Source organism: Cyprinus carpio, chromosome B11, assembly GCF_018340385.1.
Source record: "Cyprinus carpio isolate SPL01 chromosome B11, ASM1834038v1, whole genome shotgun sequence".
In the NCBI taxonomy this organism is placed as follows: domain Eukaryota; kingdom Metazoa; phylum Chordata; class Actinopteri; order Cypriniformes; family Cyprinidae; genus Cyprinus; species Cyprinus carpio.
In genome coordinates this window covers 9179288-9193017 of record NC_056607.1, presented here as the reverse complement: position 1 = coordinate 9193017, position 13730 = coordinate 9179288, and the positions used below count along the sequence as shown (strand labels likewise).

The 13730-nt window shown below is 36.1% G+C and overlaps 1 protein-coding gene across 4 annotated transcripts in view; it reads left to right on the top strand.

Moving 5' to 3' along the window:
* LOC109098818 (transcription factor SOX-13-like) overlaps positions 1-13730 on the top strand; it is a 28040-nt gene that overhangs the window by 2631 nt on the left and 11679 nt on the right. Inside the window, exons 1-5 of one of the 4 annotated variants that reach the window (XM_042733776.1) lie at positions 1-1199; positions 11954-12170; positions 12307-12412; positions 13185-13271; positions 13438-13610. The exon at positions 1-1199 is cut by the window's left edge and continues 981 nt beyond it. In XM_042733776.1, the coding sequence (XP_042589710.1) occupies positions 11955-12170; positions 12307-12412; positions 13185-13271; positions 13438-13610 (582 nt within the window). In that variant the 5' untranslated portion in view covers positions 1-1199; position 11954. Of the gene's footprint in view, positions 1200-8051; positions 8476-11953; positions 12171-12306; positions 12413-13184; positions 13272-13437; positions 13611-13730 lie in introns of those variants that run through there. The other 3 variants (XM_042733773.1, XM_042733774.1, XM_042733775.1) reach the window with 3 other exon arrangements.

The window sequence follows — 13730 nt, the reverse complement described above, 5'->3', positions numbered from 1 at the left end:
TTATTGGCCTGGCCAATATATTGATCAGTCATTTACTCATTTCTATATCAAGGCTGACACTATAAAATTATTACGCTGTAACTATAGCTTACACTTGGAGTTGTTTCAATCGTATTTTGGACATCTGCCATATACCTGAGTAATACTATTGACCTTATCCTGGTGATGCCATGTTTGAGTCAAATGCATCTATAGGATGTCAGTCACACAATGGAAAAAAGTTGTAAAAGTTGTGCTGAGAACTTCTGCTTAAACCTTTGCAGCACTGATAGATGGACAACATCTTGACATTATTTCCCATAAGCTAGAGAGTTTAGCTAGGACAGGTGAATGAACAAAAAGTCCATTCTTTCTATTATTCAAACTTCGACCTCTTCTGTTGGGGTCTGCATTGTTTCATGTGTCCTATCGAGCCGGGGTCTGATTTGAGAGAGACAGCAATAGCTTGTTGAGTGAGTTTTTCAGGGCTCGCCACAACATCAATGAAATCAAACAGAGCAGGCCAGAGAAGCTTGCGCTGATAAGTGCGTTCGATCATTGAGATTGTCCATCAAATCATCTTCACGCTTTGAATGTGTTCTGTTCAGCCGCTTGTGCTTGGAGTCAAAGAGCTCACGGGCCCCGTCAGAAATATGAAATGTAATTTCATCTGTAAGGATTGCATTGTAACTATTTTGTTTTTGTTCATAATGTTTAGGAATATTGAAGACCTGCTGTAAAAACAGCATCATGTTCAAAATGGTTTCCTTTGTAGTTGCAAGACTTGTAATAATCACTGCTTCTAATCAACGCATATGTCAAAAGTTAGAAAAGTCTGCACGTTTTGTTGCTGTAGTTTTGACACACATTTTTGTAGATCCTTCTTATGTCTTTAGCACATGAGAATACAGAAACTTTCTATAAATAATCCCTAATGGCAAGTTATCTTTGTCCGAAATGGTAAAATGGCTTTCCGCACGTGAGAGGTGGCAGCTGGAAAGTGCCGTCAGACTCTTCGCCTACAGGTTCCCAAAAACCTCCAGTTTTTGTTCCACCTACCTTCTTTACCATGAGATGAGCTCAGACCCACAGCGGAAATTAGAAAGTCCTCCATTAGAACATTAGAACAGAGAAAGTGCCAGCACACAATCTGACAGCCACCCATCAAAACGAGCATCACTCTCTTTCTTTTGTCATAACAGTGAACTCAGCCACTTTAGGTAAGACTTGCTTTGCAACTTTGCTCGCTTTGTCTTTAGTTGTTTTGCATTAACTTTTTTTTATACGTTTGCTTTTATACTTTTTATATTGTTTTAGTACTTTGGAAGTTATATTGCATATTATAATCATTTATGCAACGATAAAACAATATTTTTCTTCTATGCATCTTTATTTAATTTTGGCGTGACATTTATGCTGCAGTATTATTTTGAGCCTATTATATTATATTATATTATATTATATTATATTATATTATATTATATTATATTATATTATATTATATTATATTATATTATATTAATTATATTAATTATATTATATTATATTATATTATAAACTGATATTTTTTAGTTGAGTAACGACCAAACAGGTTTGATCCTTCATGTTGCGACTGGACTTTTGAATTTATTTAGCATGTGTGTTTGTTCTGCACCATGTTCTCAGGTTTATTAAAGTGTGTGATGGGCAAAAGGTGAAGTTTCATGTGATGCAAGCTTCAACATGACTTTGATTTGGACTGAATATGCTGGTTTGGGTGTGAGCTTAAACAAAGGTTTTCACATAAAAGTTTCAGGGGCAAATTGCAGGGTGGATTTATGCCCTGAATGTATAATTGTTTAAATTAGGGGAAGAATTGAGCTGAATGGAAAGAAAATTGAAAAGATACAAAGAAAGGCAAACAAACAACACTATTCAGATCTTTTTTATGTAATGGAAATGTTCCCATGGGTCTAGTTTATAGGTTCTAGAATATGGAAAATATAGTAAAACCTCATTCGGAAATACTCTTGTGGCTAATTCAGGTTAATTAAAACCAGTAAATAAATACTATTTTAAATCGGGTCGTTTAGAAATAATGCAAGAAAAAATGTTTTCATTAATTGTTATACCTTATCACCGTATAAAAGATTTTTTGCAAAGTTTTTGGCTCCTTTGGAAATATTTAAATGAATCTAATTCATATGTAAATAATTTATTATTATGTCTTGCATTAGAAATATAAAAAGCCACACTAAATGTGATATTCTATTCTGTTTGATCATTTACATTTATCTGAATAATAACGTCAGTGCAAATATTGTCAACAGATTTGTGTGGGCTTCATTTGTTTGTTTGTCATGTGTAAAAATACAAATACCTTGCTATGTACTCGCAGTCGGATAAACTGTCATTCTAATACAGTAAGGCCGCTTTCAGTTGTAATGAATATGACCAGGAAATAGTCCCGCAGTTATTTGCATGAACTGCACTGGCCTCCGCTGTGACTTTTGAGAACACAGAGTAGTGTTCCTGCGGGTTGATATTTTAATAGACCGCCGTAGCCTCATGATTTGTTTCTTTACAAATTAATCAAGGATTGTTATATATTAATTCACGCTCAAACAAACAGTCCACAGATTGCACTGGGGAACTCGCATAATGACAGTTATTTTGAGGTTCGCAGAGTGCTTGCTTCAAATTTTAGTTCTGAGAAATACATTTAGGACTTTTCCTTTATCTTGTTATACACTATTTCACATCACACATTAAATTGGTATTTGTGGTAAAAAGAGAGAATAATATCCTACACTATTTACTGGCTGTTGATTAGTTTGGAGAAAGAATAGAAAGGAAGAATACGATTTTTTTTTTTTTTATATATATGACTTTAATATTTTTTATTTTTATTGCAGTTAGACCACATACATTAAAAAATAGTTTTAAAATGGTTCAGTTGCTTATTCATGTCTTGTCAGATTCTTAGACAAATTTTTTTAACCACGTTGCCTGACACCTGAGCTTTTCAATGAAAGAGAAATAACATTTTTAGTTCCTTCTCACATTCCCTGTTGACTCATCACTAACGTAGAATCACAGAAATGTATCATTTAGAACTTACAGAGAAAGCAATTTAATGTAGTGAAAGCGTGGGGGAAGCGCTTTTGCCAGAAAGTCGTCAATTTATGTCACTGTACGTAAGAGCTGACAAATATCACCTCTCCACAGTTGAATCACATTTTTTTTCAGGTTGGGTTTTAAATATAAAAGTTTAAGACTTTCTTAAAAGTTTGTATTTGTTTATGGAAGAATAACTGTATAGCATTGCTTCAACGTCGGGTTGAATTATATATATATATATATATATATTTTTAAAAAAAACCTTGCAAAAAATGTTTTTATTTTACTGCTGACATAATGTGATAATTAAAGTTAGTGCTTGATTCCAAAATGTGGGTGGGTTTTGTAGAAATGGGGGGTTGTGTTTGTATGTTAGTGGAAGTGTGTGTATTTCTCGCCTCTACTTGTGCGAGATGTTTGAAGAGCATCTCTTGAGATGTTATCAGAAAGTGTGATACTGCATACTGATGTGGCTTTTAAATACAAGCTCAACATTTGTTAGCAGTGACACTTTTTCCAGTCACTCTTTCCCATGTTGCATTCGTTCTGCCTTGTTTGTGCACCACTCTTTTAAATGATTGGAGATTGTTTGCATTTGACCGAAGTTCTTTTCCTTCTCGTTCAGGTTTCTTGGAGTCCAAGGCATGCAGCTCTTGCTTTTATAGTTGATATACAAGAATAGTTCATAAAAAAAGATATTTTGTCACCGTTTACTATAAAAACAAAGTCACCAAAGTGTCTTTTTTCAGTACAACAACAGTTTGTAGTGTCCACATCTGCCAAGCTTGCAGAAAAAGCAGCATGAGGGTTAGAAAATAAACATAAAATGTTCATTTCTGGGTTAAATATTCTTAAGTTTTAGTTCAGTAGCTCATGGAGAAAACATTTTAAGTAAACTTGATGGATGGATTTTCTCTCACAAGATCCCAAATCCTTCTACAATTCCATCATATCCTTCGGTCTTCCTGCGTCATGCCTCCTTTTCCCACCCTTGTTTCTCTATTAACCGTTGTTTCTCAGCCGTGCGGTGAGTGTGTATCCTGTTTTTGACAGCAGGAGCCCACGTGCTCCGTCCTGCGCCGGCGAAGTGGCAGGCTGGGTGGGGTGGGGAGGGAGGGAGGCGCAGGGTCTCAGGATGTCCTGAAAGGTGAAGGTTTCGTCTTCTCTTCCTGTCTGGGTCCACATGTTGAGCGATGGAGCTCCACGATCTGCCCCGTTTGAATGTGGTAACATGACGGAGAAAAACATTTGAGGTCCTGCCTAATTTTAGATTTTGTTCTAGTTTTAAATTAAACTTTTTTTTTTGCTATTTATTCACCTTCATGTTTTCCATAGTTTTGTGTGAGGAATATATTAAGTAGCTACAGTAGATTTGATGCATAAAAAAAATATATTTTTCATAAGATGTAAATAAAAGAAAGATTAATGGAGGATGATTTACAGTAAAATACAATTTCAGTCTTTCTACTTCAAAATGTCATATTTAATTCAATTTGTTACTCGCATATCTTTGTAAGTAAGTTTCTGATTGAGATCAAATATTATTTCAAACTTTCTACTTCAAAATATCATGTTTATTTTAATGTTACTTGTATTTATCTGTAATTAATTGTGAAATTTACTAGCAGTTTCTGATTGAAAATGAAATATTATTTCAGACTTTCTGCTTCAAAATTTCGCATTTAATTCAATGTTACTTGCATTCCTTTGTAATTATTGTGAAATAATAAACTAGCAATTTCTGATTTAATTTTTTTCTTCAGTCTAGTGAGGCAGAGGAGGTGATTTGTAATAAATAATGATTAAGATTTAAGTTTGTTTTTCACACACTGAAAAAAAATTGGTGTAGTATTTACCCAGAAATTGCTAGTTAATTTCACACATAAAGGCAAATAATTTTTTTTGGAGTAAATGAGGACAAAATTTAATTTTTTTTTGTCGACTGTTCTTGTAGATCAATTCTAAATGCATGCATTTGACTCTAAAAGCTCTAAAAACAACAGGTTAAATGTGTAATTGCTAACTAAATTAAACATGAAATTTTGAAGCAGAAAGACCGAAACAGTATTTCCTTGTAAAACGTATTCAATAATCGTTGTAATATTTACAAGATCATTTTTTGTATGACGCTTCAAATACAGGACATAAATCATATTAACTACTTTTACAGTGCTTTTAAAAAAAAAAAAAAAAAATTGGACCAAGACAGCTTGGACATTGTGCAAAATATCTCCTTCACGAGGGTGGGTATTTAATGGATGAACTATCATTTTAAGATGCCTTTTTAAGACCAGTGGATTGTCCTAAATCATTCAGACAATTCAAACACTATGATGTTATCGTCAACACCCGCTGCTTCCCAGCACATCTTTGACCTCGAGACTATGACCTGTGGTTGCTTAGAATTACCTGTTGTGCTCCTCATAGCACAAAACAGCCTGGTCCAGTCGCCATGACAACCACATAGAAGATAGACCCCTAACTCATTTCAAAGACCTGTAGTCATTCAAGGACGTGTCAGCAAGACCCAGAGCCTTCTGGATCTGACGTTATGATCCCTAGCTCTGGAAAACATGTCTAATGGATTGCGCACAAACTGCATTGCACTCGTACGCTTATATAAAACAAATGGAAAGGGTCCATCTGAATCAAGATTGGATATAAAAGTGTGCCAGGCTTAGAAAAAAGCACATTTTAATGTATTTTGCCTTTGTCTTTCTTTGCCTGAAGGGGGTGGAGGAAGGTTTTTGTGCGCCTTTTTTCGCAAAGGGGGCCCTTCACTAACATCTTTTATTCCCTTTCTCTTGTTATATTTCTTTATTCCAAGTGTGTTTTGTACTCGGCCTCCTTTCATTGCCCCCTCCTCTTGTCTCTCAGATAAATGCCACACTAGCCTTTCACTTGGCGCCACAATAACTGGACTGTTTTAGCCCAGAGAGGCACAATGAAAGAGGCTGCTTTTTAACCTGCGTTTCTCAAAAGCACAAGAAGGAAAAAACGGCGGCGACCCACTCTCCTTTCTTTCTCCTCTCCCCCTCTTTTGTGTCCAGAGCGTGGTTGTACCATCATCCCATTTATACGTCTTATTTAGAAGGTCTCAAAAGAACATGAGCCCAAAATTCGGATCTTTAGAGCTGCTTTTGTTGTGGAAAAAGACAAAGTAGACTGGAAAAAGTCGCCGACAATGTGTGTTTTGACGTAGCGTGCTGATTTATGGGAAATATGTGAGGCTACTGCTTCAGCTATGAGCACTTTTGTCCCCGTGGACATTGAAAAATAAGCGCTCTTAATTCATTTACATGCATCACGTGCAAAGAATTTATGAACTTTTTAATTTCCAACACATCCCAAATGATGTGTTGTTTAAAAACATTGACATTTTAAGCAGTTTTTATGTTTTGGTTAAAATGGTTAAGGGAAATTTCAATGCTTGCATTTTCTGTGTGTGTGTGTGTATGTGTATCTTAAGTACACTTAAAATTAGCTTAACGTGTCAGAATTACAGTTTGATTGATTGGAAATTACTCCCAATGTAATATTCAGTAAAATTAAGTTGCATTTTATCTTGAGCATGCATTCACTTTTGTCTAACTTTTTTAACTTAATTAGTTGCTTATATTGTTAGTCATGTCCAGCAACTGATAAAATTTTATTAAATGATGCCACGCTTTGGGGTAATAGTACTTTGAAAATTATTTTCACATCATTATAAACTATTATTTGTTTTAAATATATTTCTAAAAACGAAAAATAAATAAATAAATTAAGCTATGAAATTATTTAATAATATAAATGTATAAAAATGTACATTGACGAATTACTTGTAATTACATTTATTTATTTTTTCCTAATTTCCAGGAAGATTTAAAGAAAGTTTGAAACTATATTCAAATCAAACATGCATGCAGGTCACAAAAATTCAGACGTCACCATTTCCAGGACGAAATGCAAACAATCAGATCATAAAAACAAAGAGCAAATGGTACTAATGTACACCTACACTGTTACTACTGAAAAAACATAATTCTAACCTTTCATTTTTTTCCCAGAATTAAAAAAAAAAAATTGCCATCATGGAAACTGAGCCTGGAGACTGTATCAAAAATCATGAGTTAAGCTTAGCTTAAAGGCATGCTATAAATGTATAGTACTCATAAACAGCAACTGCGATAGTATTTCCAATTGAAACGGTACCCGGAAACAATATTCAATTCGTCATGTACTAATGCATCTTTGGTTGTGAATCCATGTGCCCTTGTGGTTTCTACACTCCGTGTGTAAACCCTGTTGATTTGCATTGTTTTTTTCCTTTCCTGCATTCAAAACATTGAGACCGGTGAGTTTAGGCGGGGACTATCAGGGACTGTCCCCTGCACGGAAGAGGAAAATCCATCAAAAAAAGAGCTCTTATCACACAAAGCTCAGACATCAATACTTAATGAAAACACATTTGCTTGTTTTTAAAGTTAGAGACTGTATTGTATGTTGTAGGAAACAGGTTTTGACTACTAGCTTGCCACAGGTTTACAAAAACTACTTCGTTTTTGTTTTTTTAGACACTAAGGATTTGCACGCTACTAGTCATCTGTGTTCTTGACAAATTCAGCAATTTGTTTGTGATTTAATGATCATCGTAAAAGTAGCATTGTAATATTTCCTATGACGTAAATGCCAAATTATTGTTGTTTTTACTATGATTACTATGTGATTAGTTTAAAGGCGTTTCTTTTAGAGTTTGTAATGCTTGTGCATGAACAATTGTTAAAGGCATTGCATAACACACACCCTATAATTATTGGTCTGGAGCAATTAATGAATATCATTGTTCTTCCAGAATATGTTTTACATGTTATATAATGTTTTAATTTTTTTTTTGTTGGTCTTGCATTCATCGAAATGCAAGCATTGTTTGAACAATTTCCATAGTATAGTTCCATTAGTAGATATGTATCTTTTTTATGTATGACAAAAGTAAATGTCCTCAGCATTCAAATCAAAACGCAAACAAAATGTTCTTTTATATATCCATCTGATTTTGGTTTGGGCCATATTTATTCCTGGATACTCTTCTCCTGTTTCACTTTTACAATATTATCAAATCCCTATCTGTGTAAAGTACTCAGTGGAAAGTTATAACACAGGCAAACGGCATGCAAATGCTACTGTTTGCCTTCGCTATAGGGCATACTTTTGTGGCCGCAGTTTTGCGCATCCGGCATTGAGAGCGCTAGCTTCTCCTCTCTATTCCTGGGAGGTCACTGGACAGTTTTTCTAAGGGGGTGTCCACTGTCTTCCATATAACAAGATGAGTTGCTACTTCAGACTTCCACACTGGCAAGTGGAACGGTTTCCAAGAGACAGCCAGAAGACAATGAAAACTTACCAGATGCTCTTGAGGTTGGTAGACCGTTTGTGTAGGTCAAGGCTTTGTATCTTTGTTAAGAGTACAGTTACTGGCAGGTGGGTTTGGAAGCTCCTGTTGTTGGGTTTCAACAGCTGATTGGACTTTGCGTCGCATGTTGAGGGTCTCAAAGCTTACAAACACTTCTGCTTTTAGCTATGTTTTGTCTTAATTGAAACCCACCATCATCCAATGCGGTCTGCTGCATTCTCACAACGTCTCGAGTGCTGGTTTACAACAGGTGTTTGTAAAGTTAGAATGTGTCTAATTGTTACGTGCCTCTATTTGGCATTTGCAATGACTTAGGGTGTTAAAAAGCCAAAAAAGAGCCTTTGGATTTAAAGTTCAAACTGGTGTTGTGTCGCTACAAGTCTTCTGTTTGCTTAGATATCGGTAAAATAATGTCTTTGCACGCACAGGCTTGTTTTTGGCACTCTTGACAGTTTTGTTTGTGCTTTTTGACAATTTTTATAAGCCTGACTTGTCACAATGCGGAAATTAACCACTTCAGGATCATCACAAGGAAAGGGAGAGTTAGAAACAACAAAGAAAACTCATATTTGCATCAGAGGAGCGCGGGACAGAATGTGAGGTCGTGACATGTTGCGACTTGTAAGGCAACTTAAGCTTTTGTCTCGCGTGCCCCCAACCGTGGGAAGTATTTCATTTCAGAGGTGTTTTAGCTCAGAAGCAAAGAACCTGGAGGCTGATGTTATCTTAGACTACAAAAGTCTGTCAGAGATCTTTGGGAATGCGTCTTATGGCTCCACATCTGAGCAACAGGTAAGAACAAACTAGAGGGGACTTCTCTTGTAAGACCGACTGGCAGTTACCATCAATCATATTGTTGATTCTTCTGGCTTGTTTTGCATGTGCTGACATAAGAGCTTGCCATTATATGTCTTATCGCTATCACCAAGTTATGACACATTCACGTTTTGCTTGGAGCAAAGATTAAAGAGGATTAAGAACAATGCTGTCAGTACCGTCCTTTTGTGTGTGTGTGTGTGTGTGTGTGTGTGTGTGTTTTTCTCTTTCCTTTTTAAAATCTGATTAATTCTTTACGGAAACCTGTTTCTGAGTAAAGAAATCTTGTTAACACTTTAATTTTAAGGACCAATTCTCACTATTAACCAGTTGCTTATTAGCATGCCTTTTAATTGCATATTGACTGTTTATTAGTACTTCTAAAGCACATATTAATGCCTTATTCTTTAGATGCCTTAATCTTACCTTATGTCTAAACTTAACAACTACCTTACTAACTATTAATAAGCAGCAAATTAGGAGTTTATTGAGGTTTAAAAAAGTTAAAATAAAGTCTGACTAAAATCTTATTTACAGTAAGTCATAATTATGAGATATAAAGTTGCCACTGTGAGAAATAATATTCAGCTATTATGAGACATTGAGATTTTCATGTAGTTACATTTAGACTTTACAAAAGACCACTATACTACATAAAGTTATGCTACATGCAAAATGTGATATCGTTTAGTTTTGTGTGAATTCTCGGCTTTGCTAGTTTAGGATTTACTTATCCAACTGTTGCTTTTTTTTTCTTTTTTACGACCCAACATTCTTTAACACTTGTGCACGATGAGTGAGGAGAAGCTTCGCTCTAACATTAATCTTCACAAGTCCGTTTAGAGCTTGAGGCTGTGCCATTTTTTGACAGTCAAATCCCTCCAAACAAATAGCCGGAATATCTCTAGAACTACAAGTGCACTTGGAAGGAGCTGACAAATTCACACTTCCTGCACCTGGTTTGTGGATCAGTGCTCCTCAAATGGGGGAACAGGAATAATTTTAGCCTCGTCACAATAGGAACTTAATAGCGCAGACTCCTCGCAAGTGTTTATTTATAATGCACCAATGGTGGCAGGATCTTTCTTGAGTGCACTCGGTTCCCAGGGAAAGGAGGGGGTCTTGTCCTTGGTATCTAAATCTGATTTGGGAAGACCGTATCAAGTTTGCAGTTCACACTGACTGATTTGTAGTGAAAGAGCGACCTGAAAAGAGTTTGACAACTGCCAGTGAATATCCAAAGTTTTAGTTTGTGGACTCTTCACAACCAAATGCAATTCCTGTATTTTTACAGACAAAACTTTGTTTGCGTGTAGGTCAGGCAAGTACATCAGAACAGAAAAAAACTATGTCCTTTTACCCAAACCACCTTCCAGATTGGCAAATCACTACTTTGAAAGAACAGATTGGTCCATTGAATTCTTTTCTTTAGACAATTCAACCAAGCTGCTCAGCTTAACAGAAAACATTTGAGCTAAGTGTTCAACCTTATTCTTGTGCCTTAATGTAAATGCACAGGCTGCTTTTGTGTTTTCCGAGTGGATAAAAAAGTACAGGAGGAACTGGAATTGACCCAGTGAGTGTTTCGCTTTTTTTTTTTTTTTTCTCTGCCACGGACCATCGGCACATTCCGTTTGTATTGTTACCCCGCTGTGTTTCCTGCAGCCCATTGCTTTTGTCCATGTCATGCCCATTGTTTAAACTTCCTTTGTTCTTTCTCAGTAACAATGGGCATTCTATATATATCTATATATATATATATATATATATATATATATATAGATATATATATATATATACAGAAAGCTAGAGAGTTAATCCAAAAGGGAGAGATGCATTTTCCCTCGTGTTTGTTTTCTTTGGGTTGTCTTGTGTTTCTTTTGTCATGCAGAGCAAAGGAGGAGAGGTGTTTATAGACCTCAGCTAATTTTAAAAATCTCCTTCTCTTTCTTTCCTTCATTCTGTCCATCTCTCTCCTCCTCTTGTCCTTCATTGCAGAAGGGTTTGCCGTGCTACTTGAGACGGCCAGATACTTGATGGGCACACTAGAGTCTTGCATCTGTTTTCTGACAGTGTTGACAGACTCGAATAACTTAGGATGCACACACACACAACACAAACACACACAAATATCTTCTCCCAACACCGAGCGGCTCCTGAGCCCCAGAGACCCTGAAAAAGTGGCTTTGGTGAAAGAATTTGAATGGGGCGGCCTGAGTCTGGGCTCTACAAAAACCCTTCTGTTCCTTATGCAAAGCAGTCAGCTGTTGTTGTTGTTTTTTTTCCTGTGGTCTCTCTGTTCTTCCCAGACAGTAGCTGTACGAAACCGGAATACCCTTGTTAGTAATGCAGTCTTATGTGGTCTCTTCTTGCTGAAATGCTAATTTAGCATGGAATTTTGTACGCAATGCATTTTGCTTCTGTAATGTGAAGTATTTCCGGGGGAAACTGAATATTTAATGAGAGAATGTGTAGGATGGGAATCTGGAATTGATTGGATGCTCCAGAGCACCTCTATATGACAGGTGTTTGGATGGAAGGGGATACAAATTAAGAGATGACATCACCTGAAAATTAAAGTTGTTTCAGAGGCAGAGCAAATTATTTCTGGATGAACATGGACTGATTAATTCTAATTTTAATTTTCTGAATGGTTTGGTTTTGTAGAATGTGTGAGCCCAGTCCACCTGCTGTACATCCCCACGCCAAGGGCAATGTGACCATGGTGGGTGTTGGTATCAAGCTTGAAGACGACGAATCGGGAGGTAGAGCTGTCCACCGAGAATCCCAGCAGTCCTCTCCAGTCAGTGATTGGTCAGTTCGGCAGCTGTCAGACAGAGACGACTCTGAGAAGTCAGCGCCCCCTAATGCACAATCTCCTTTGGTATGAAGCCTTAATGAATTTCAGTCTTGTTTTATAAATTAAAATCATTGTTTTTTTCCGAATTTTTTTTTTTTTTTTTTTGAGTTATAGGATTTCTGTAGTGAGTACTTAACTTCATGCTTCCTGTGTTTTTTAGGCGAGCTCTCCCAGTAAAGACCCAGTACGATCATACACACCTGCCAGTCAAGATGGAAGCAGTAGAGCTCATGATAAGACTGACAGCAAGCCTAATGTCAGTGAGGGTAAGTGCAACGGTTCCTTTACAAAAAAAAAAAGGTCTTCATAGAGTGCTAATTAGCATATTCGCACTCGGTCCATAGCATTCATTGTGTTCCAATGTTTCAAGGCTGTTTTTTTGAGAGTAAAAGAGGTTTTTGAAAGTTTTAATTTTGATGGAAACCCATGCAAGTGGTTTGTCCATGTGTGTGTCAGTAATTAGAATGCCATTGCTTTTAATGCACTCTACATTGAGATGATCCAAGTTCCTACTTTGCTTCAAGTTCTATAAAGCCTCTTAGTCCTTGAGTGTTTTCTCAAAAGGCTTTCCATTTGTTTTCACACATTCTATGAAACTGTTTCAGTTTTCTATTTTTCTTTTGGTATAACTGGGGGTTTTAAGCTCAAGGATTTTCAGTACAGTGTTTCTCTCATCAAGATGGAAAAAGCTTTTTTTTTTCTTTATTTGCTTCTCTATTATGCCTCACTTTGTCTGTGTCTCCTTAACTACATTAAGGCACTTCATTATATTAAATATAAATATATATTGTAGATTGTTAAATATATTAAATTATAAGTAAAATTATCTCTCTCTTACTATGTGTGTGTGTGTGTGTGTTTGTGTGTGTGTGTATATATATATATATATATAAATACATACAATTTATATAATTTAATTACAGTTTAACTAAATTACTTTAAAAAAAATAATTGAATACAGTTTATTTTTCTATTATATTTTTAAATCTATCTGGTCGTCTTTTTTTTTTTTTTTTTTTTTTTTTTTTTTTTTTTTAGTGATGCCTACTATTGAAAAACTTCTGAATACGGACTGGAAAGAAAAGTTCCTTGGGAAAGGTCTTCATGGCAGTGTCAACCTAAAAGGTAAATTTATGTGTTTATACTGCACATACATGCACTTTGTCATGCAAATCACCAAATAGAGCAACCATTTAGTGTTGTTTCTATGTGTTCCATTGTGGATCATCTCACATTGGTGTTTCACTGACATCTTCTGCCTGACCACCAGCATGTGCGTATGTGTTTACAGGAACCCCAGAGAGTCTTGCAGAGAAGGAGCTTCAGTTGTTGTTGATGATAAACCAGCTCTCTGGTCTGCGAGAGCAGCTGCTAGGAGCTCATTCTGAGCAGAGGAATATGGCCGCTCTGCTGCTGGAGAAACAGCAGCAACAGATGGAACTGGCAAGGCAGCAGCAGGAACAGGTGTGGAGACACTTTTAGTTGAAAAAGTGAAAACTGGGAAAAAATTAAGCAAAAGCAGTGTCATTTGAAATCAGCAACAGCAATATGTGAGTTAGTTTGGTTTCTAAATTCCGACTCTTT